The following is a 25,763-nucleotide window of genomic DNA, read 5'->3' on the forward strand; positions in this document are numbered from 1 at the left end:
TATTAGTCATTTAGCTGTTACTCAGAACTTTCTCATCTTTCCTTTCAATGTACCCGAGTGAGTTTTGGTGAATCCAGTCATCTCCAGAAGAAAGCTGACCAGTTGTCTAAACTGATGGTCTAAGATTAAATATGTTCTATCCACTTGCCAGTCTTCAGATGAAATATTTTCAAAAAGTAACTCACAGACTTCCATCTCCTGCTCCTCACATCTGGCTGAGCCCGCATCATTGGAAGCGATGCAGTAATACTGCCCAGAGTCTTCCTTGTGAACAGCATTGAAAACCTGTTGCAGGAAATTACAAGTAAATCATGAGACCAATCAACGGAGCAGACCTCTGGGGACTGAAGAGAAGACTTCGCCATGCTCCTCTCCCCCACGAAGGCACTAAGTCCAGAGCTTAGTAAAATGTCTGCTCATTTGCTCCTGGTTTCCTTTCGGTTTCTGCTCACTGTCCAGGTTCTTCCCTGATATTCTTCCCCTGCAGTCTTGCCCAAGAGCTCCTGAACAGTGAGATCCCCTCAGGTTTGTGTGGGCTTTACTTTTATTCAGGGAAAGGGACATTCTGATAAGCATTGTTTCTCAGCAACACTTGGGCAACACAAATACAGAGGATCCTATAGAACCTGGCTTGTTACTATGTGTAGTTAGATACGCCACGGATCAGGAGGCCTGGCTGCAGTAAAGCTCGGCTGAGATGCTGCTGTGGAGCGCAGTCTGTCCTGTACACAAGACCAACCTTATTTCATCTCTCCCCCCACCCACCTCCCACCACCACCGCTGGGTTGTTTTGAAGAAAATTCTAGACACGTGTTATCCATAAATACTTAAGCATGCAACTCTAAAAGACAAGGACTTCTTCAGATTATAACTACAATACCATTATTGCACCTAAAGTAATGAACAATTCCTTAATATCGAATATCCTGCCAGTAATCCAATTTCCCTGTCTCATGATTTTTACAGTTGGTTATTCACATCAGGAACCTAACATTACCCACCCACTACATTTAATAGACCTCCACAATCACCTTTATTTTACAGGTTTCCCTTCCTTTATTTTATCCCCTTAGAACTTATTTGCTTATAAGCAGGACGGGAGGTTCATTTTTCCCCACAGAATCTCCAACATTGTAGGTTTTTAGTTCCTGTCTTACAGAGTTCATTGTCTTTCCTAGTAAGTGCTCTTTCCACAACAGGTCTCCCTTCCTCAACAAAGACACTTCTGTCCTCACCTCTGAGGAGAGGTCTTACCAGAGTGCCTGTTTCAGAGTTCAGGAGAAAAGAGGAGTTTCGGAATCTGGGATTGGCTCGGGAGTCGGTGGGCAGCGGCACGTCGTTGCGGTACCAGCTGTAGTAGGGCCGGGGGTAGCCCTCGCTCTCCTGGCAGTGCAGCGTGGCCGTCTTGCCGACCGGTACAGCCTTCGGGACCCTGCACACAGGGGGAACCGGCTTCACTGCGGGAGAAATACGGGTTGGCGTCCCAGTCAGCAGCGCGGACTGATTCCTCTCAAAGCCCACGGTAAAGCCGCTCCCCAAACAGGACAACCGGCCAGGGCTGCAGCACTGCCGCCCCCACGTCGCGCCCGCAGGCCCGGGTCTGCCGCTGCACCTGCCCCGCGGCTCGCCCCCCACTCCCCGCCTATGACCCCTCAGTGCGTTTCTAATGCCTGCAGCTTCCGAGGAGCACCTCCTGCGGCTGGTGGAGGGAGAGCTCCACTGCCCTTCTCCCCTCCCACCCCAACTCAGGCAGCCCAAGCTCCTACAACCGCCCACTCCCTGAGTCCTGCGATAGCCCTAGGGATATAGTCTAGAAGGAAAGAAAGAGCTGATCTTTTTTTTTTTTTTAATTAATTATTTATTTATTTTTCCCCTTTCCAGATCTTTTTTATTTTCTAGACAGACTCATGAGGCCTAAAAGGGGGAACATGTTTTAACTTCATGTGAGCTCCTACCTTGCACAGTTAACTCAATGACAATCTCATCAATTTCTTTGCGGTCGTTTCGAGCAACCACCTCACAGCGATAAAGGGCTGAGTCTGTCCGGGTCACGTTCCAGATCCTTAGAGAGGTTTTCCCCAATAGTTCTGCACGACCTGCCAAATCTCCTGTAGAAGAGAGGATGCAGAACATAAACAGACTGTTTACAGACATCTCTGCCACCCGAAGGTGGCGGCTTCTGGGGCTAGCATTTAATGCCTCCATAAGGAGATTGCACACAGGTTTCTGTTTCTGCTCCTGGAAAAGAGAGGTGAACTGGGGACACTGAGCACCAAAATAGTACCTGGTGTGTAAGAGGTACATGTGTCATTACATGTGTCTCTGTTGTTAAAGCAGAGACCGCATTTCCTTTTCATCATTCCTAGCCACTATTCCCATTAAAAGAGAAAAAAATCAAACAAACAACATTAGAAAACAACCAGTATTCATAAATGGTGCTGGGACAACTGGATATCCACATGCAAAAGAATGAGGTTGGACTCCTACCTCATACTATATACAACAAAGACCTTCCTATAAGAGTTAACAGCATGGGGGCTCCTGGGTGGCTCAGTTGGTTAAGCGTCTGCCTTCGTCATGCCTCAGGTCATGATCCCGGGGTCCTGGGATCGAGCCCCGCTGCTCAGTGGGGAGTCTGCTTGTCCCTCCCCACCACTTGTGCTCGCTCTCTCACTCTCTCTCTCTCTCGAGCGTTTGCTCTCTCAAGTAAATAAATGGAATCTTTAAAAAAAAACCCAAGAGTTAACAGTATGACTCTTAGGAAAAAACAGATATAAATCATCATGACCTTGGATTAGGCAACAATTTCTTAGAAATGGCACAAAGACCGCAACCATAAGAAATAAAGTTACACTGGCCCTCACTGGAATTTCATGAAAAATTTTAAAACTTTTGTGCTTCAAAGGACACATGCAAGTTTTGAAAAGACAATCCACTAAATGGGAGAAAGTATCTGGGACAAAGGACTAGTATCCAGAATATAAAAGGAATTTGCAACTCAACAATAAATAGACAAATAACTAAAAATGGGCAAAAGATTTGAGTAGACATTTCTCCAAAGAAATATATACAAATGGCCACCAAGAACATGAAAATATGGTCAGCATCATTAGTCACCAGAGAAATGCAAATCAAAACCACAATGAGATACCACTTCACACCCACTAGGATGGCCAGAATTGAAAAGATGGACAATTATAAATGTTAAGTGAGGATGTAGGGAAATACACTGCTGAAGGAATGTAAAATGGTACGGCCACTTGGGAATATAGTTTGGCAGGTTCTTAAAAACAAAACTATACATGCAAACACCATATCACCTAGCAATTGTACTTTTGGTCATTTATCGTCCCCAAATGAAAACTTATGTTCACACATAAACCATTATGTTTACATGAATATCCATAGCTGCCTTATTGATAATAGCCAAAAACTGGAAACAACCCAAGTGTACATCAATTGACAAATGGATAAAAAAAAAAGTGGCCTACCTACAGTGAAATATTATTCATCCATACAAAAAGGAATGAAGTACTAATACATGCTACACCATGGATGAACCTTGAAAATAATATGCTGAGTGGAAGCAGTCAGTCACAGAGAACCACATATTGTACGATTCCATTTATATGAGGTGTCCAGGATAGGCAAATCCACAGAGACAAGGTAGATTAGTGGTTGCCAGGAGGTGGGGACAGAGGGGAAGGGAAGTCACTGCTAAAGGATATACAGTTTCTTTTGGGGTTGATGAAAGTGTTCTGGAATTTGATAGCAGTGATGGTTGCACATCTTTGTTGAATATACTAACAACCACTGAAGTATACACTTTAAAAAAATGTGAGTTTTGTGCTATATGAATTATATCTCAATATTTAAAATTTTTAAAGCATAAAAAGATGGTATGCTTTCAAAGAAGCATGAAGAACCTAGAGAATGACAAATAAAGGGGGACGCCTGGGTGGCTCAGTTGGTTAGGCATTTGCCTTCAGCTCAGGTCATGATCCCAGGGTCCTGGGATGGAGCCCCGCATTGGGTTCTCTGCTCAGCGGGGAGCCTGCTTCTCCCTCTTCCTCTGCCTGCCACTCCCCCTGCTTGTGCTCTCTCTCTCTGTCAAATAAATAAATAAAATCTTAAAAAAAAAAAAAAGAATGACAAAGGAAGGAGTTAGAAAAAAAATGACACAAAAATAGAAAATAATTATTACTAAACCTGCTGACTGGTGGCAAGAACAGGAAGGATTTACCATAATATAATAAAAACAGAAAAATGCTGATGACGAAAGATGAACATTTGCAAAAACATTTTTTTTTTAAGATGTTATTTGTTTATTTGAGAGAGAGAGAGAGATAGAGCAGGAACAGGTCGAAGAGGGAGAAGCAGGCTCCCTGTGAGCAGGGAGACTGACGTGGGGCTCCATGCCAGGACCCTGGGATCATGACCTGAGCTGAAGGCAGATGCTTAACTGACTGAGCCCCCAGGTGTCCCCCAAAAATATGATTTTTAAGAGCCTATGACTCCTGGTGATATTGGGGACCCAAAGCAGGAAGACTGAGATTTGGCCGTTTCCACAACATCTCTCCTCTTCTCTGAAGCCTCAACTATCAACTTCTCTGAGAACTCCAAAGCCAGCCCTTAGGAGCCGTTGCATTTGTCCCTCGTGTTGACCCCGTCCCTCCTGTCGGAGTGAAGGTAAGGTCCCACTGCATGTCATCTATAATTTCTCTCTCTCCCTCCCTTACCACAGCCAGCTCCTAGCAATCCCTCCCCATGTCTTTCTACACTGCCTCAACCTTAGCTCTGGCCATCAGCAGCTCCCTTCTAGCATCTGCAAAAAAATTCTGAATTAGCACCACTGCTCTGAGTTTCCCCATCCCCAATCTCCTCTACAAACCAAGTCAAGTCTTTCTAAAGTGTAAATGAAATCATCTTCCTTCCCTCTAAAAAATCTTTGCAGACCTCAAGATACTGTCCATTCTTACATGGCATTCAGTGCTTCTTGCTGGCCCTGGCAAGCCCCCACAGCCATGTGGAGTCACTCCTCTCTTCCCTCCTTAAGTCCCAGCTGTGATAGAGACCTTGAAGTTTCCTTAAGCAAACCTGCCTTTTGCTTCCACATCTATATATGCAGAGCATTCTTTCTTGCCCAACACCTTCCTCCACCCCACCCCTCACCATCTGGCCTGGTCGACCGGCTTCATAGCTCAGCCTAGATGTCGCTTCTGGGAAGCCTCCCCCACCACCTGCCCTGCTCCTACTTCATGCATGTGATCAGAGATACCCTATGCTGACGTCTGTTCTAGCAAATGCTTTCTCAATGTGGGAAGCTTGGCACACAGTAGTTGCTCGGTAAATACCTGTCTTGTCTCCTTGCTGTTCCATGTGATCCTTCTGATTAACTCATGCAGCTGGTATCACGAATGGGACCATGATAAGAGGATGGCCTAGGAAAATGTTCACTCTGATAACTCAACAGGATGGGCTACAGATAGATTTAACCAACTGAGCCACCCAGGCGCCCCTTTTTTTTAATTTTTTTTTTAAGATTTTATTTATTTGCGAGAGAGAGAATGAGAGACAGAGAGCATGAGAGGGAGGAGGGTCAGAGGGAGAAGCAGACTCTCCGCTGAGCAGGGGGCTACAGATAGATTTAAATCATAACTAATGAGGTGATACTTGTTGAAGCTGAATGACAGGGACAGGGAAGTTCAATATATTATTCTCATTACCTTTCCATATTTGAATTTTCCGTAAGTGAAACAAACAAAACAAAAAAAACCAATCCTGGATGCAGATGCAGGACCAGTCAGAGGAAAGTCTCTGGGCACAAGTATATGCCTGGGCCTTGTGGACAAAGGAGGGGATTAGAGGATCATACCCTGAATTCTGTTGTCAAAAAACACATATGTGGTTTGGTCATCTTGAATTTTCTTCCATTCAATCCTGGGGTCACTTGTCTGTGAATCCGTAATGATACAAGATAGTTCCACACCTAATGAGCAAAAAACAAAAACAAAAACAAAAAAAACCTCTCAGAGAATGGGGAACAATTTTATGATCATTTGTATACCTGGACACTGCAAGCTATCTCTAATTTTAAAGAAGTCCTGCACGCAGGTTAAAAAAATCTATCTATCTCCAGGCTCCAATGACTTTAAGAAAAGCTGAATTTTAGCCAGAAAAATAATAAAGACGATTACCAAGAACTTTTACTAAGTAGAGTACACACTCCCCCTTAATACTGTGCTTATATGTAAGAAAATTCTTTGTTATATACATACAAAGCCAGGGCGGAATCTGATTCTCGCCAATATAAAACCTGCAGAGTTCCCTGTTGGCCTGCTGAAGGAGTACTTCCTGACACACGTGCACATCAAATGCACTGCTAAGGAGCCACCCACCCGGACGTCTCTAGGGCACTGTGCGCCTGTGTTTGTCTGTCCTGAGTTGGCTGCAAGACTACCAAACGTCCATTAGATGGCGCCCATTCTCTTAGTAGTCTCCCTTGTACTTACTTTCAAATTCCTGTACTACTGGGGTTCGGTTGCTGGATTTGAGATTCACGGCCCCAATCAAGCAACCTGAAGGAAAAAAAATAAAGTAAAATCAGAGACAATGCAACTCTAAAATGGCAGAGAACCCTCCAACCAAGTTCAGATTTTTCCCTTCTATGTAGGCTACAATCACTAACCACTAGGTTAGTGGTTGATAGAAAAATATATTCCAAAACAAAGTCTCTTAGATACAGCAAGTTGATCACTTTCTTTCTTAGCCTGACCTCACTGGAATGAACTGAGTGGAAGAGTTCTGAGAATTTAGTTCCAGAACATAACTGCCCTGGAGCTAAAGCTCTAAGAATTTCCTTCTTGCTCAGAGCCATTCTTAATCCTGTCAACATCTTCCATCCAGACCCACCTGGGCTTTGTCATTTCTGCCTCCTGCATCTCTCCTCTCCTCTAGGCTTCCAACCCAGCAACGGCACTCTTGGTGGATTTGATATGGCCCAGACTCATGGCCTGGTACCTTCCCCTTCAGGATGGCACAACATTCTCTGGTATAGATATCAACCAGCTAAGAGACCGCTTCGCTATATTAACCATGTAACCCAGTGATTCTCATTAAAGTTTTCACTAGGACATACCCTCCCCAATGTATGTGCTATGGTGAGCGCTGTGAATTGTGTAAGACTGTTGAATCACAGACCTGTACCTCTGAAACAAATAATACATTCATTATATGTTTAAAAAAAAAAAAAAAAAGAAGATTGTAGGAAGGGAAAAACGAAGGGGGGAAAATCGGAGGGGGAGACAAACCATGAGAGACTATGGACTCTGAGAAACAAACTGAGGGTTCTAGAGGGGAGGAGGGTGGGGGAATGGGTTAGCCCGGTGATGGGTATTAAGGAGGGCATGTACTGAATGGAGCACTGGGTGTTATACGCAAACAATGAATCATGGAACACTACATCAAAAACTAATGATGTAATGTATGGTGATTAACATAATAAAATAAAATTAAAAAAAAAAAGTTTTCACTTGGGGCTCCTGGGTGGCTCAGTCTGTTAAGCATCCAACTCTTGATTTTGGCTCAGGTCATGATCTCAGGGTCCTGGGATCAAGCCCCATGTGGGGCTACCCATTCAGCAGGAATCTGCTTGTCTCCCTCCCTCTGCTCCTCCCTGCGCTGGCTCATGCACATGCTCTCTAAAATAAATAAATAAGGGGCGCCTGGGTGGCTCAGATGGTTGGACGTCTGCCTTCGGCTCGGGTCATGGTCCCGGGGTCCTGGGATCGAGCCCCATATCGGGCTCCTGGCTCGGCGGGGAGCCTGCTTCTCCCTCTCCCTCTGCCTCTCTCCCTGCTCATGCTTTCTCTCTCTCTCTGTATCTCTGTGTCTCAAATGAATAAATAAAATCTTTAAAAAAAATAAAATTAAATTAAAATAAAATAAATAAATAAAATCTTTAAAAAAAAGTTTTCACTAGTTTTTGGTAAAATGAGAAAATAATAACAATTTTCATGAAGCTACTGAAGAAATCAAGATATGCCAATTGCATAGTAATCCCTTTCAAAACTAGCATCTGACTATCCACGTGCTTGAACAAACATTAAAACCAGTTTATCATGGTCTCAAACGTCTTACCTATTTTCTTGGAAATCAAGTAGATACACTGACCACCCATAAAATCTCATTCTTCAGCTACCTGGCCTCTAGGAAAATATGCATTCCCCAAAGAGGGCCTTCATACAAAACCCTCATTAAGGTCTCTGGATCTTAGCTTACTATCCCAGCTAAAGACAATGTGCAGAAAGACATGTACTCTAAGTGGCTTTCTAACTCCTTGTACATTAGGTGGGATGCAGGTCACAACAATCCAGTCTTTCCCCTTTATAAATCTTATTTAATGGTTCAGTTACATGTGTACATTCCAAGTATACATTTTGATCCTTTCTTCTTATTTAGTAAGACTTCATTAATTATAGCAAAAGCCATAAAAAATTTACTAAGAGGGATGAAAATCAGAAGTATAATACATATACTTGAGTTGTTATTAATTTCTAGAACACTGACTTCTACAAAAGGTTATAGAACCAGGACAAGTAAAGATAATTTTATTTTGTTTTGATTAACCATGGGCTACTCCTTTTGGGAACAAGAAACACATCCCATGTATGTGCAGCATTTTCTACTTCTCCTTCAATCTGAAAGCTCCCAGTGACCCACTGATAAAGAGTAATAAACGATGCTTTGAATATCTACCAAGGCCACACAGGTTCCTTTTAAGGAAATGATCACAGACAGTTCTTTCAGTGCGATCACTATAATTTGGATGATGAGACACTGAAACTCTGGTTACAAATGACTATGACCAGGAATCAGCTTCCAACCTAGAGGCCATCTAAGGGGCCTTTGAGGTAACTCATGAGAATTTCACCCAACTGAGTAATAAACAACTAGACAACACAATCTGCCCCTTTCCTTTAAGAAGTATGATGTTAAAAGAAATTAAGAATGCATTAGAGAGTTCATAGTCACCAGAAAAACAGAGTGGAAGAAGAGTAGAAGGAGGGATTAGCTGACTTATCAAAATGGTGGAATCACTAGAGTTGGTAACAAGTGAACTGGAGGACAAAGAGGATAACAGGGAAGTTACTCTAGTGTCTGCAACAATGTCGAAATTTCATGAAGGCTAACTGAGACACATTCTTTACGTAATAAACCTCTAGAGTGAACTAAGCCAATGTGCTTCTTACAACCTAAAAGAAGCTAAGGTAATACAGCCCCAGATAATGGAAATAATCACCTCTTTTAATCCCTCTACTCTGCAGCAAAGAGGTGAATGCTCTATACTCCTTAATGAAGGCTCGGCCAGACCCTCTGCTGCCCAATTACCCTGGATAAGTTTCACAGGCAGCTGCCTGTGCCAATCCTGGAAGACAGTATGTCCCAAGAAGATTAAACAACAGAGGACCACTACAAGCAAGTGAAGCTCTGAGGATTCACCCCAGCTGGGCCCGAGCTGAGGCGGCCCACGCTGAGAGTCCTATACCTCAGAAATCTCCTTCTATTCTTAAACAAGTCTTTTTTTATTACTATTATTCTTAAACAAGTCTTAAACTTACAAATATTCTACACTGCCTCATTTACCCACCCCACAAACCCAGATCCCACTTTAAAATATAGACGACCCTTGAACAATACGGGTTTGAACTACACAGGTCCACTTACAGGTGGGTTTTTAAGGGCTGACCGCAAAAGCCACATGGTATTTATTTACAACTGCCCAGCCCAGTCTCCACAGGAGAATCAAACGTGACTGGTGCAGAAGTCACACTTGCTGCCCTCTGAGAACGCAGGGAGGGGAGGCCTGCAGGGAGCCAGCCGTCAGCAGCCCCGGGGAAGCCCTGGTACCAGACAGGGCTACAGGTGGCCCACTGTGCCAACAGGGTGGTCGGTTTGAGCGCCCAGGGCTGGCAGGCAGGAGGCTGGGCTGAAGCACAAGAACACGCCCAGAATGTCCTCCGTGCTGCCCTGAGTCCCTCCTGGCCCAGCGCTGACCCGCCCCCCCCGAAGCTGCTGATGGTTACAGCCGGCGGCATACCTCCAGGCAGGTGGGTCAGTGGTACTGAACCTCCAGGCCACCACCGTCAGCACCCACGGGCCGCCCAGCCGCTGCCACCGCTGAGCAGAGACCACCAGGTTGTGGAACATCATCACCCCAGAGCCAGCCCCACCGCCACCACCCCGTCCCAGCCCCTCCTGGAGGAATTTTTTAAATAAATATCCATACAGGACTGTAAATGTACTTTCTCTTATGATTTTAACTTTTTCTTTCCTCCAGGCTATTTTATTATAAGAATGCAGCATATAATACATATAAAATATGAGTTTATCGACTGTTTATGTTATAGGTAAGGCTTCTGGTCAACAGTGGGCTATTATTAATAGTTAAGTTTTGGGGGAGTCAAAAATTCAGAAATTACAGGATTTTCAACTGCAGGGGGGAGGGCAGGCACCTAATACCTATTAGCCCCATCTTGTCCAAGGGTCAACTGAATAGCAATAACTTGTGTAAAAGAATGGTGCTATGAGGACTCAAACAAACCTCTTACAGGCATCACAAGTAACTCATCTGGAATACTACCCATGCCTGAGGTAAGATTCTGACATAACCAGCTGGGAAATGGGGTCCGGAAGCCAGCCCTGAAGTGGTGGCTGCTAAAGTTTAATTGTGCACACACTGAACTCCAGTACCATTAGAATACTCACAAAGAGATTATACTACTTAAGACTGAAAAAAAGGTAGGGGCGCCTGGGTGGCTCAGTCAAGCATCTGCCTTCGGCTCAGGTCATGGTCCCAGGATCCTGGGATCGAGCCCCACATCAGGCTCCCTGTTCGGCGGGAAGCCTGCTTCTCCCTCTCCCACTCCCCCTGCTTGTGTTCCCTCTCTCGCTGTGTCTCTCTCTGTCAAATAAATAAATCTTTAAAAAAAAAAAAAAAGACTGATAAAAGGGTTTTAGGAAGGAGAAAAACGGGGGAATCTGTGATAGCATCTATCACATGCTCTTGTCCCTATTTCATACCTATCTTGGCTTCAGACTCTAAGCTTTTTAGGAGAACCCATTCATTCAGCTATTTTTATTTAGCACCTATTAAATGCCAGATACTGGCCGAAACATTACAGATGATACATGAATAAAACAGATCAAAATATATGTTCTCATGGAGCTTACATTCTAGTATAAAAGAACAAGTTTTATTAGGTTTAGTCATCTTTATATCTTCAATTCTAACACTGAATGATATTTAGTAGGTACTTGGAAAGTGTTTGCTGAATAAATCAAGGTGCATTTTTTGTATTCTGTATTGGGTTTCCTTGACTTGAGCTTTCCAAAAAATCATTTAGTTGAATTCAGTTTTCTCACAGGGCTATAATGTGGTCACTCTCTTCTTCATCCTGCCTAGGAATAGATTATTGAATCTTGGACTTAGAACATGTCTACAATACATGTAGTTGTCTGTTTGTATTCAAAACCTCTTAACCAAATTTAAGACTCCCCTCTAGAGGCAGGTGTGGTTAAGTCCCAAGCATATTATGGTTTCAGTATGTGGTCATTAAAATTCAGTAAATCTGGGGCACTGGGTGGCTCAGTCAGTTAAGTGTCCGACTCTTGATTAGGCTCAGGTCATGATCTTGGGGTGGTAGGATCGAGCCCCGTGTTGGGCTCATGCTCAGTGTGGAGTCTGCTTATCCCTCTCTAGACTCTGCTCTTCCCCCTGCTCATGCTCTCTCTCTCCAAAATAAAATCTTCTTTTAAAAAGATTTTGACAGAGAGCACAAACAGGGGGAGCAGGAGACAGAGAAGCTGACTCCCCACTGAGCAGGAAGCCTGACACGGGACTCGATCCCAGAACCCCTGGGATCATGACCTGAGCTGAAGGCAGATGCTTAACCGACTGAGCCACGCAGGCGCCCCTAAAATAAAATCTTTTTAAAAAAATTCAGTAAATCTTTCACCCAGTTTCCCCCATTGGTCATATCTTACATAATTATAGCACAATATGGAAAACTGACATGTGTAGAAAAAAATTGTATGGTTTTATGTCATTTTATCACATGTGAAGATTCCTGTAATCACCACTGCAATATAAAGAACTATTTAACAAAAAGATGCAGAATTATCCCACCACCAAAGATCCCCCTCATGCCACCCCTTATAGTCACATCTACCCCCTCACCATCCGTTACCCCTAGCAAACACTAATCTGCTCTTCATCTCCACAATTTTGTCACTTAGAGACATATAAATAATATATATAAATGGAAATACACCATAGGTGACCTTCTGAGATTGGCTTTTTTTTCATTCAGCATAATGCCCTTTAGATCCATCCAACTTGGGTGTAACAATAGTTCATTTCTTTGCATTGCTGAGTAGCATTCCATGGTATGGATGTACCAGTTTAACCACTCACCCATTAAAAGATAGCTGGGTTGTTTTCAGTTTGCAGCTATTCTGAATAAAGCTACCAGGAACGTGTTTTTGTATGAACATGTTTCCTTTGCACTGGAATAAATGCCCAAGAGTACATGTGCTCTACTGTATGTTGTTGCATGGTCAGTTTTTTTAGGAAACTCACAAACTGTTTCCAGAGTTGGACTGTACCAAAAATTCATTGCTTTCAAAATTCAAATCTGAATTTCAAAACTTTCATGATCTAGGTTTTTTTGTTTTGTTTTACTAACAAGGGACCACTCTGTACTATCTTTGCAACTTCCTGTGAATCTATAATTATTTCAACATTAAAATGTAGAAAACTTGTTATTCCTAAAATGATGATGGTGCATATCAAATCATTATGACATTTGGAATCCACTGGATACAGTAAAAAAAGTGAAGTAACAGTTTTAATTAATATTTACAATATATCAGAAAATATATACTTAAGAACTATTTAAACTTACATAAAAAATTTTATATAAGTTTTCCTGAATTCTTTTAGTGAATACATCTGTTAAAAAATCAACTGGCTTAACTGCATTCGTGATCAAAATATGCAATGAAAACACTTACGTGATCATGAATTTGGCACCGCCTACATGTTTCTGACATTTCATTGAACATGAGTATTTTGAGGTTTTGCTTTTGGGCTCTCTAAAAAAACCTCAGCAGCAGGCAGAGTGTCTGGCTCTTCCTACCGAACTGAAGGTTAGTGAATAGAGAAAATCAGGTCAGGGTGACATAGAGATTTTCTCTTTACTGAATGTGGTATTTTTATCTCAAATAAATAACACATCTTTTTTTTTTTAACTTTTTTTCCATTTATTTATTTTTTAATTTAGATTCAATTAATTAACATATAATGTATTATTGGTTTCAGAGGTAGAGGTCAGTCTTATTTTCTTTATTACGTTATGTTAATCACCATACATTACATCATTAGTTTTTGATGTAGTGTTCCATGATTCATTGTTTGTGTATAACACCCAGTGCTCCATGCAGAACGTGCCCTCTTTAATACCCATCACCAGGCTAGCCCATCCCCCCACTCCCTCCCCTCTAGAACCCTCAGTTTGTTTCTCAGAGTCCATCATCTCTCATGGTTCGTCTCCCTCTCCGATCTCCCCCCCCTTCATTTTTCCCTTCCTGCTTTTTTTTTTTTTTTTTTTTAACATATAATGTACTATTTGTTTCAGAGGTACAGGTCTGTGATTCAACAGTCTTACACAATTCACAGCATTCACCATAGCACATACCCTCCCCAACGTCATCTCAATAACACATCTCAACTGAATGTGAGACATGGTGCTCCACCCCTAACCTTACTGTGTTTTCTATGTACAATCTATATGAGTGATCCAGTTTTTCCACATTCTCACCATTACTATTTAGAAAAATTTTTTATTCTAGTAAAATATACATAACATAAAATTCACCATTTTAACCACTTTTACATGTATAATCAATTCAGTGGCATTAAGGACATTCATGAAGTTGTGCAACAATTGCCACGATCCATTTCCACAACTTGTTCATCATCCTAAACAGAAGCTCTATACCGATTAAACAGCAACTCCCCATTTCCACCAAACCCCAGCCTCTGGTAACCTCCATTCTACTTTCTATGAGTTTGCCTATTCTAGGTACCACATATAAGTGGAATCATACAATGTTTGTCCTTTTATGTCTGGCTTATTTCACATGGCATATTTTCAAGGTACATCTGTATAGTATGTATCAGAATTTCACTCTTTTTTAAGGCTGAATAATATCCCACATATGTATTTACCACATCTTGTTTATCCATTCATTCAACAGATGGGTTGTTTCTACCTTTTGGCTATTGTGAGTAATGCTGCTATGAACCATGGTGTACAAGTATCTGTTTGAGTCCTGGCTTTTAATTCTTTTGGGTATGAACCAGGGAGTTTAATTTCTGGATTATATGCTAATTCTATGCGCAATTGTTTGAGGAACTGCTAAACTTTACTGCTGTGGCTACACCAGTTTATGACCCCATCAGCAATGTCCACGAGGGTTCCAATTTCTCCACATCCTCACCAACATTTGTAATTTTCTGTTTTGTTTTTTTACTTTTAATAATAGCCATCCTAATGGGTGTGAAAAAATATCTCATTGTGATTTTGATTTGCATTTCCCTAAGCTGGAAGATGCTGCACATCTTTTCATGTGTTTATTGGTCATTTGTTTATCTCCTTTGGAGAAATGTTTATTCAAGTCCTTTGCCTTTTTTTAAAGTAGGTGTTTTTGTTGTTGAGTTGTAGGGGTTCTTTTTTTTTAAAAGATTTTTTATTTATTTATTTGAGAGAGAGAATGAGAGAGAGAGAGCACATGAGAGGGGGGAGAGTCAGAGGGAGAAGCAGACTCCCTGCTGAGCAGGGAGCCCGATGCGGGACTCGATCCTGGGACTCCAGGATCATGACCTGAGTCGAAGGCAGTCGCCCAACCAACTGAGCCACCCAGGTGCCCTGTAGGGGTTCTTTATATATTCTGGATATCATGTTTACCTTGAAAACATGCTATGTGAAATAAGCCAGACATTAAAAGGACAAACATTGTATGATTCCACTTACATGTGGTACCTAGAATAGGCAAACTCATAGAAAGTAGAATGAAGGTTACCAGAGGCTGGGGTTTGGTGGAAATGGGGAGTTGCTGTTTAATCGGTATAGAGTTTCTGTTTAGGATGATGAACAAGTTGTGGAAATGGATCGTGGCAATTGTTGCACAACTTCATGAATGTCCTTAATGCCACTGATGTGAAACAGAAACCATTCTGTTTTATTCTATTGATAGTGTCCTTTGATTTACAGAAGTTTTTAATTTTGATGGAGTCCAATATATCTTTTTCTTTTGTTGCCTGTGCTTTTGGTGTCATATCCAAGACATCATTGCCAAATCCAATGTCATGAAGATTTTCCCTATGTTTTCTTCAAAGAATTTTAGCTTTAGATCTTATATTTAGGTCTTTCATCCATTTTAAGTTATTTTTGTGTAAGGTAGGGGCCCAAATTCATTATTTAGAATGTGCATATCTAGTTTTCCCAGCACTATTTTTTTTTAAAGGGAAAAGAGTTTATTTGAGTCCAAGTTAGGACAGCTTCCCAGGATACACAATCTTCATAAAGAGAGTGCTTGAGGGAAGGAGCTTTTGTTTTGTTTTGTTTTGTTTTTGATGTAGTGTTCCATGGTTCATTGTTTGCGTATAACACCCAGTGCTCCATGCAATACGTGCCCTCCTTAATACCCATCACCAGGCTAACCAATCCCCCCACCGCCTCCCCTCTAAAACCCTCAGTTTGTTTCTCAGAGTCCACAGTCTCTCATGGTTCGTCTCCCCCTCTGATTTTCCCCCCTTCATTTTCCCCTTCCTATTATCTTCTCTCTTTCTTTTTTTTTTTTTTAACATATAATGTATTATTTGTTTCAGAGGTACAGGTCTGTGATTCAACAGTCTTACACAATTCACAGCGCTCACCATAGCACATATCCTCCCCAGTGTCCATCACCCAGCCACACCATCCCTCCCACCCCCACCACTCCAGCAACCCTCAGTTTGTTTCCCGAGATTAAGAATTCCTCATATCAGTGAGATCATATCATACCTGTCTCTCTGACTGACTTATTTCACTTAGCATAATACCCTCTAGTTCCATCCACGTCATTGCAAATGGCAAGATTTCGGTTTTTTGATGGCTGCATAATATTCCATTGTGTGTGTGTGTGTGTGTGTGTGTGTGTGTGTGTGTGTATACCACATCTTCCATATCCATTCATCTGTTGATGGACATCTTGGCTCTTTCCATAGTTTGGCTATTGTGGACACTGTTGCTATAAACTTTGGGGGTGCACGTACCCCTTTGGATCACTACATTTGTATCTTTGGGGTAAATACCCAGTAGCCAGCACTATTTTTTGAAAAGACTATTCTTCCCCATTCAACAGTCTTAGCCCCCTTGTTGAAAATTATTTGACCAGGCATGCAAGGGTTTATTTCGGGCTCTCTATTCTGCTCCATTGGTCCATGTGTCTGCCATTATGCCAGTACCACAATGTTTTGAATACTGTAGCTTCATAGTGTGTTTTGCAATCAGTAAATGTGAGTCCTCCAACTTTGTTCTTTTTCAAGATGACTTCAGCTATTCAGGGTCCCTTGAGATCCCATATAAATTTCAGGATGGGTTTTTGTATTTCAGAAAAGAACACTTCTTTGGGATTTTGAAAGAGAATACACTGAAATGTAGATTCGGTAGCATAAACAATATTAAGTTTTCTAGTCCATAAACCCAGAATTTATTCCATTTCTTTGTGTCTTCTTTAATTTCAGCAATGTTTTGCAGTTTTCGGGTACAAGTCTTTTACTTCCTGGATTAAATTTATTCCTAAATATTTTATTCTTGTATAAATGGGATTGTTTTCTTAATTTCCTTTTCTGTATGTTCATTGTTAATGTGTAGAAATGCAACTTATTTTTTGTATGTTGGGATTTTTTTTTTCATTGTTATTAGCTCTAGGCTACCCCCACACTTACTTACTTTCTTTTTTTGCTTTGTTCTTCTTCTGCTTTTTTTTTTTAGGGTTTTCTACATATAAAATCACATTATCCATGAATAGAGATAATTTTACTTCTTTCTTTCCAATATTGTTTTACTTTTTCCTTTCCAATATGGATACCTTCTACTTCTTTCTGTTGCTTAACTGCTCTGGTTAGAAAATCCAAAATTATATATAATAGAAATGGTGAATGTAGGTATCCTTGTTTTGTTCCTGATCTTAGGGGGAAACCAGTTTTTCACCACTACTTCTGACATTAACTGTGGGTTTTTCATATACGGTTTTTTATCATATTGAGGAAGTCCCTTCTACTCCTTATTGGGTGCTTTTATTATGAAAGGGTATTAAATTTTGTCAAATGCTTTTACTGCATTAATTGACATAATCATGTGGTTCTTTAACTTTATCCTATTAATCTGGTTATTACCTTAACCAATTTTCAAATGTTAAATCATTCTTGCATTCTGGAAACAAATCCCATTCATTCATGGTGTGCATTCCTTTTAATATGTTATGGAATTCAGTTTGCTAGTATTTTTTTGTAAGATTTTTGAAGCAGTATTAAGGAATACTGATCTATAGTTTTCTTGTAGTTTCTTTGTCTGGTGTTTGTATCAGGGTAATGAGTTAGGAGGTATTCTTCTTTAATTTTTTGGAAGAGTTTGACAAGATTGATGTTATTCTTTAAATGTTTGTTAGAATTCACCAGAATTCATCCGGTCAGAGCTTTTCTCTGTTTTTTGATTACAGATTCGATCTCCTTACTAGTTATAAATCTACTCAGATTTTCTATTTCTTAACAATTAAGTTTTAGTATTGCTTGTTTCTAGCAATTTGTCAATTTGCTGAAGTACACTTGTTCACAGTATTCTTTCATGATATTTATTTCTATAAAATCAGTAGTTACATACCCCTCCACTTTCTTTTCTGATTTTAGTAATTCAAACCTTCTTTCTTCCTTAGTCAATCTAGTTAAACTTTGTCAATTTTGTTTATCTTTTCAAAGAAGATACTTTCATTTTCATTGATTTTTCTCTATTTTTTTCTATTCTCTTTTTTTTTAAATTAATTTTTGCTCTAATCTTTACCATTTCCTACCTTCTGCTGGTTTGGGGTTTAGTTTATTCTTCTTTCTCCAGTTCCTTAGGGTCTAACATTGTAATTGATTTTAGACCTTTCTTTATTGAAATCTTAAGTGTTTGACTCTTAGTACTACTTTCTCCAAATCCCATAAATTTTGGTATATTGTGTTTTCATTTGTCTCAAGGTATTTTCTAATTTCCTTTGTAACTTCTTTGATCTGTTGGTTAAGAGTGTGTTAATTTCCACGTATCTGTGAAATTTCTAGTTTCTTTCAGTTATTTATTTCTAGTTTCATTCCATTGTGACTAGAAAAGATACTTTATATGGTTTAATTTTTTAAATTAAGACTTTTTTGGCTTAAAATATGATCAATCCTAGAGAATGTTCCATGTGTACTTGTGAAAAATGTGTATTCTGCTGTTGCTGAGTGTAGTGTTCTGTATTTGCCTGTTAGGTCCAATTGGTTCATAATTTTGTTCAAGTCCTATATTTCCTTATTGATTTTCTATCTTGTTTATCCATTATTGAAAGTGGGCACTAAAATCTCAAATTATTATTGCAGAACTATTTCTCCCTTCAATCCTGTCAGTGTTTGCTTCATATATTAAGGGGCTCAGATGTTTGATGCACACATTTGTAATTATTATATATTATTATTACTGACATTCTTTGTCTCTTTTAATAGTTTTTGACTTAAAGTCTATTTTGTCTTTTGATTACTATTTGCAGAGAATATCTTTTCCCATCCTTTCAACCCATTTGTGTTTAGATATAAAGTGAGCGTCTTATGGACAGCATGTAGCTGGATCATTTATCCTTTCTGCCAATCTCTGCCTTTTGATGAAGAGTTTAATCCACTTACATTTAAAGTTAAAATTAACTAGGGGCACCTGGGTGGCTCAGTTGGTTAAGCATCTGACTCTTGATTTCAGCTCAGGTCATGATCTAAGGGTCACGGGATTGAGCCCCACATCGGGCTCATGCTCAGCATGGAGTCTGCTTATCCCTCTCCCTGTGTCCCTCCCTCCACTCTCTCTCTCTCTTAAATAAATAAAATCTTAAAAAAAATAATTAACTAATAATGGACTTATTTCTGCTATTTTGCTACTTGCTTTCTGTATGTATTATTTTTGTCCCTCATTTCCTTCACTGCTGGTTTTTTTTTTTTAATGTTTTGTTTTTTGGGAGTGACACATTTTGATTCCCTTCTCATTTTCTTTAGTGTAAACTCTATAGATACTTTCTTTGTGGTTATCATAAGGTTTATTATAACATCCTAAAATTATAACAAATTTGAACTGATACTAACTTAACTTCAATTATATGCAAAAAATCTACTTTGTCCTTCCCTATGTTATTCTTGACACAAATTACATCTTTACAGGTTGTATGCCTTATCAATAACATAGATTTATAATTATTTTTATGCATTTGTCTTTTAAATTCTATAGAATTTATAAATCACAATTATAATAAGACTAGCTTTTATATTTGTGTGTTTATCTCTACTAGAGATCTTCATATAGATTTGAGTTACTGTCTAGTGTTCTTTCATTTCAATTTGAAGGATTCCCTTTGACATTTTTATGTAGAGCAGATAATGAACTCCCTCAGCTTTTCTGAAAATGTCTTAATTTCTCCCTCATTTTTGAAGGTCAGTTTTGCCAGATCTAAAAATTTCAGTTTAGAGTGTTTTTCTTTCAACACATTAAATATGCCACCCCACAGTTTTCTAGCTTACATTTCTGATGAGACATCGCTGATAACTTTATTGATGATTCCTGGTGATAATTCACTTCTCTCTTGCCGCTTTCAAGATTCTCTTTTTGTCTCTGGCTTTTTACAGTTTGAGTACAATGTGTCTCAGGAAAAGTCCCCTTGGGTTCATCTTACTTGGAGTTCATTGAACTTCTTGGATTTGTAGATTCATGACTTCCATCAAATGGGGACGTTTTCAGCTATTATTTCTTCAAATAATCATCCTGCCCCCTTTTCTCTCTCTTCTTCTGGGACTCCCATAAAGCATATGTTGGTCAGCTTCACAGTGTCCCACAAGTCCCTTAGGCTCTGTTATGGGCTGAACTGTGTGCCCCTCCTCCCCCCAAACAAGATTCATGTTTTGAAGTCCTGGCCCCCAGTACCTCAGAATATGACTAGATGTGGAGACAGAGCCCTTAAAAAGGTGATAAAGTTAAACTGAGGCTATTAGGAGTCCTAATCCAATCTGACTTGTGTCTTATATAAGCAGGAAATTAGGACACATAGAATGATTTGCACTGCAGAGGAAAGATTGTGTGAGGACACAGCAAAAAGGTGGCCATGTGCAGACCAAGGAGAAGCCTCAAAAGGAACCAAACCTTGATCATGGACTTCTACCCTCCAGAACTGTAAGAAAATAGATTCTGGTTGTTTAAGCCACTCAATCTGTGGCATTTGGTTATGACAGCCTAGGAAAATAATACAGGCTATGTTCACTATTCATTCTTTTTTCTTTCTGCTCCCCAGACTTGATTGATAATTTATATTGCCCTATCTTCTGGTTCACTGATTCTTTTGCCTGCTCAAATATGCTGTTTATCCTCTCCGGTGAATTTTTCATTTCAGTTATTGTACTTTTCTGGTCCAGAATTTCTTTCTGATTCCTTTGTATAATTTCTATCTCTTTGTTGATATTTTGATGCTCAAATAACGTTTTCCTGATTTCTTTTCAATGTTTTCCCTTAGCTCTCTGAGCCTATTTAAGATAAATTATTTAATGTCTTTTTCTACTAAATCCAATGTCTGGGCTTCCTCTAGGACAGTTTATTTTCATTCACTTTGTTTCTTTGAATGAGCCACATTTTCCTGCTTATTTGTATGTTTTGCAGGTTTGTTGAAAATTGGGCATTCGACTATTACAAAACTATTACTCAGGAAATCAGATTCTCCTTCCCCAGAGTTTGCTATGTGTATGTGTGTGTGTATGTGTGTGTGTGTTTAATTACTGTTGAAAACTGTAGTACTCTGTTTTGAGAGTTCCAAATTTTTTTTTTTTTTTCAAACACTATTCCTTTTTGAGCATGGTCACTGAGGTTCCTTTACCTTCTCTTCAGCTAATGTTCTGACAGACATTTCCTGTTCCAATAAAGACTTCCGTGAATGCCAAGAGTTGAAACACACACACACACAAAAGAGAACAGCCACCTCTCCCAAATCTTTGCAGACTGGCTCTATGCAGGGGCACTCCTTCTCCCTTTCTTATTTAGGCTTGCTCTGAGTACAGGGATCACCCCGGGATGTTATGCTGTTGTTCTGAATGTCCAAATTTCCTAGTCTTATCACAGCTTCTCTTCTGAGCCTTTGATGGCCTATTGTATATCTCTACCAAGAATCTCTTCCAGCAATTGTGGGTTTGTAGTCCCCTTATAGCTTTTACAAGCAGTGCCTACTTCTTTTCCCATCTGCATTCCAAGTTATGTGAGACAAAGATAAGCACCTCATGTCTGTCCTTCAGTTATGCCCAGAGAAGTTAGAATAAATGTACCAAATAATCTGCAAATAAGGTTTGCTCTGCTCCCTCCCATTTAGGGGGCAGAGGAGAACAGGGATAGGGAGCGACTGTGGTGGGGAAAGAGTGAGTAAAAATGTCATAAAACTTCCCGGGGCGCCTGGGTGGCTCAGTCGTTAAGCGTCTGCCTTCGGCTCAGGTCATGATCCCGGGGTCCTGGGATCGGGCCCCGCATCGGGCTCCCTGCTCCGCGGGAAGCCTGCTTCTCCCTCTCCCACTCCCCCTGCTTGTGTTCCCTCTCTCGCTGTGTCTCTCTCTGTCAAATAAATAAATAAAATCTTTAAAAAAAAAAAAAATGTCATAAAACTTCCCTACCATTTTAAAGATTGTTTTTTCTCGACAGGGCATTTATTTGGTTGCTATAAACCTTCAACTGTTTTTCAAAGCTCCTACAAAGTTGGTTCAACTTTGGTTGTTTTTCAGTGTTTCTGTGGGAGAACAAGAGCCTGGAGTTTCCTATTCTACCTCTTGCTGATGTCACTCCAAACTAGCATTATTGCTCTTTTTATTTTTTGTTATTTTAGCCATTCTTATTCATCTTTGTACCTCCAATTCCCAATAATCATACCTGAATTGCAAGATGTTTTTGGAAATGTTATTGACTATAAAGTGGAGGAGAGAAACAATTTCAATACAATATGATAATCTACATGTCAGTAACCTACAGAGTGTATGACACAGACAGCCGAAGAGCTAGGATTCAAACCCAGAGCTGTCCGACTCACTGTCTTTGCTCTTTCAGTGTTTCTTCTGACAATGTAGCTCTCACTATAAATTAGGAAACTGGCATTTTTGGACTCCATGATTTCCTAGGACTTAACTGCTTCAAGTAGAACTGACAAATGTTTTTTCAGCCAGAAGAACTAGGTGACCCAATCCAGTATAGAGGTAACCACTCAGTGTTGTGCTTAAAATTCCATTTTCTTTTTTTTTAATTTAATTTAATTTTGTTATATTAGTCACCGTATAGTACATAATTAGTTTTTGATGTAGTGTTCCATGATTCACTGTTTTCGTATAACACCCAGTGCTCCATGCTATAGCTTTGGCAAGCTCTTCTGTATGCCAAAGCTATAAAATACTATCAAAAAATCTGGGGCGTATTTTTAATATTCCTATTGTCTTTCAGTGTGATTGTGTACCTTACATTTATCCCAACTGTAAAATATTATTAGCAACTTTTTAATCCTTCTTTCACCAATAACCAAAGATAGAGAAACATTTATTATCTTATTATCATTACTATATTTGCTATACAGGGATCAATGCCTTTCCAGTGGCCCAAGGAACAGTAAGTTTTACATCGAATGACCTTAGACTTGAGGCCAGAAATATATTAACCCTAAATACCATGAGTGGAATAATATAAATGAGAATCCCAAGAAAATTCAGTATGAGGTCCAAGGCAGGTGAAGGAGAGGTAGGCTAAAAAAGAAAAAGGAAGGAAAGAAAGAAGGGAGGGTGAGAGGTACTGAAAGGGAGAACATTAAATGGTGGCAAGAAAAATAAGTAAATTAATGAAAACATAAAAATGATAATTCCTTTTACACCAAATCCAGAAATTCTAAATTTCCGATCATCAAAATATGCTTGAATTCATAGCTGGCAAAGGCTCTTGGTCTTCTAGTCCAAAGGTATTTAATCCCAGCTGGGTAATGGAGGAGTTCTGAGAAGGTAGGCACTGGGGTCCAGTCCTGGAAGGCTGCTTTGCAGGTGAGCAGAGATGACAAAGGAATTATAAAACCCACAATATGACATTTCCAACTGTATTAAGGAAAAGATTTGACTTCAGGCCTGTGTGTTCTCAAGCTGATAATAGTTATGAAAATATACCAGCTCAGTGTCAAGCCAAAGCTAAAATCCAAGAGGGAAACCTCTTTTTTCCTGTCTTTCCTTTTTCTGTAAACAACACCCACAGGCTCCAATTTTATTTTATAAGGAAAGGGTACCACCGCCTGGTTCACTGTGAGAGTTAATACACACCTTCTGCCTGGAGGTACCTCATACCAGCATAACGGCCGTGTTAACCCAGACGTGAGGGCAGAGAGGAGAGTAAGGAGCTCTGAAAAGACACAAGTGATGATGGGAAGGCCAGCTGAATATGGCCCAGCCTTGCATTGTCTCTTGCTTTTTATCTCCTATATGCTTTTCATGTTATTCTAGGAGCAGCAGTTGTCATTCCCTTCTCCACTCGGCTTACTTTTTTGAAAAATATGAAACTAATCCTGTATTTCCAGAGGCATCAAGCTTTGAAGTGCTTAAGATAATGGCATTATTTCTTATCCTTGAAACCAAGGCCATCAGAGATGTCACAGTTCCAGAGGTGAGGAGGGAAGTGAAAATGATTCCAATTTATTCCTTATATCACCCTCTAAAATACTGATGTAAGTGGTATCATTTCCAACATATGAATGAAGTGACTAACAGACTTGCCTCTAGTCTACAGCTAACTGATGACAAGCTAGTACTCAAGTTGTGTCCTTAGACTCCAAGTTGAACACTCCTTCCATTACACTGTATTGTCTACAGTCCCTTCTTTTCCCCAGGGAATCCATGAAAGAAATTAACATTTGGTTGGTTTCATCTCTGTGTGTGCTTGACAAGAAATGTGGCAAGAGATAATAATAAAAAAAAAAGTTGGGGAATTCTTCTAACCACTTATTTCCCAAATGCTAAATGGCTCTAAGATGGCCCCAAAGGCAATGCTATTCTACAATGCATGAGGGCCAGGTTATCACCAATAGATTGATACTAACCATACATTATTAGAGGCATGGGGATATCCTTAAGGCCCAACAGTTAGGTAGAATCAGCAGGACTTGGGGAGGAAGAGACAAAACCAAGATTAAGAAAGGTTACACATGGGACAGATCTACTTCCAAACACATACCCCACATCATAAATAGTGGTGTCTGGCAATAGTTTTCTACATAGGAAGATCTGACCAACAAATTCTAACTGCTGTCCTAGCTCTGTCACAGATTTTCTGACCCATCTCCATCTACACAGTTCCCAGACTAAGGGCTCCTTCCCCCATATCTGTGTGCCCCTGCCTAAACTACATGAAGAAAGAGCCACAGGAATGAGGCACTACATGGAGAGAAGTAACCAAGCTGGGAATCCAGCCTTGAGAAGGGAGAAACACGGGACTGCCCTAAAATAAAGAGCACAGGCCCTTCCCAGTCAGGAGATTCCCTCTCTGCTCTCAGAAACAGATGCCAGAGACATGCATATAAATGAACCCTCAGGGCACTGCAGCACGGGCTCAGCAGAAAAACAAAGAGATGATGGCAGGGATGGAGTACACTGTGGCCATTCATCTACATGTGAGTCACCACATTTGACATAAGCCTTTGCCTCATTTGGCTAGGGAGCTGGAGCACAGCACACACAGAATAGAGAGCCAGAGGACCTTGGTGTCAATTTCTAAATTCCCGTAAGCAACTGGGCTCAAGTATCCCACCCCTCTAGCCACGGGTCTACAAGGAAAATACATGCTTCTCCTGAGAAGTCAAAGGTGGGCTGGGAAAGGGATGTCATATAGAGTACAAAATTCCACCTATAAAGAGCCAATCAGTAGTGCTCAGAGAAAGAAGAGCCGACAGAGAAATCAGACCTTTAAACTCACAAATAACAGTTTTGACCCATAGCAAATGTGATGGTAAGCTGCTTCTTGTAGTTCAGTTCACTATTCCGCTAAGAAGGAGAACTGGACCTGTTAAGGCACTCCTCTCTGAACAGGACTGTCAACCTAGCCTGCAGGATGGATGCCTAAGGTAGAGAATAGAACAAAGCAGACACTGCACTTCCTCCCACCAACATTTTGATAATTAACAAAGCAGGAGGGAACTAAAGGGTAAGTACATAGCACTGCTGGGAATTCAAAGAACTGTACATTCTTCTGAAAATTGTTTAGGTTGTCTGACAGCACATTGGGTACACTAATTAAGCTTCCAGCATTCCATCAATGTAGGTAAGGACGACTACACTCATTTCCCAGTTAGGGGACCAAGTCCTAGAGGTTAATGTCTACAAGCACAAAGTAAAAACCGGAAGC

The 25,763-nt window shown here is 40.3% G+C and overlaps 1 protein-coding gene across 10 annotated transcripts in view; it reads right to left on the minus strand.

The window, feature by feature from the left end:
- Positions 1-25,763, minus strand: part of JAM3 (junctional adhesion molecule 3) — a 176,975-nt gene that overhangs the window by 44,665 nt on the left and 106,547 nt on the right. For all 10 annotated transcript variants that reach the window (XM_036088137.2, XM_078058741.1, XM_078058744.1 and 7 more), the window contains 5 exons: positions 6,513-6,578; positions 5,876-5,989; positions 1,956-2,108; positions 1,255-1,457; positions 186-285 (listed from right to left, as the gene is read on the minus strand). In XM_036088137.2, coding sequence (XP_035944030.1) covers positions 186-285; positions 1,255-1,457; positions 1,956-2,108; positions 5,876-5,989; positions 6,513-6,578 — 636 coding nt within the window. The remainder of the gene's footprint in view (positions 1-185; positions 286-1,254; positions 1,458-1,955; positions 2,109-5,875; positions 5,990-6,512; positions 6,579-25,763) is intronic.

The sequence above is a fragment of the Halichoerus grypus genome, chromosome 11 (genome assembly GCF_964656455.1).
Source record: "Halichoerus grypus chromosome 11, mHalGry1.hap1.1, whole genome shotgun sequence".
NCBI lineage: Eukaryota > Metazoa > Chordata > Mammalia > Carnivora > Phocidae > Halichoerus > Halichoerus grypus.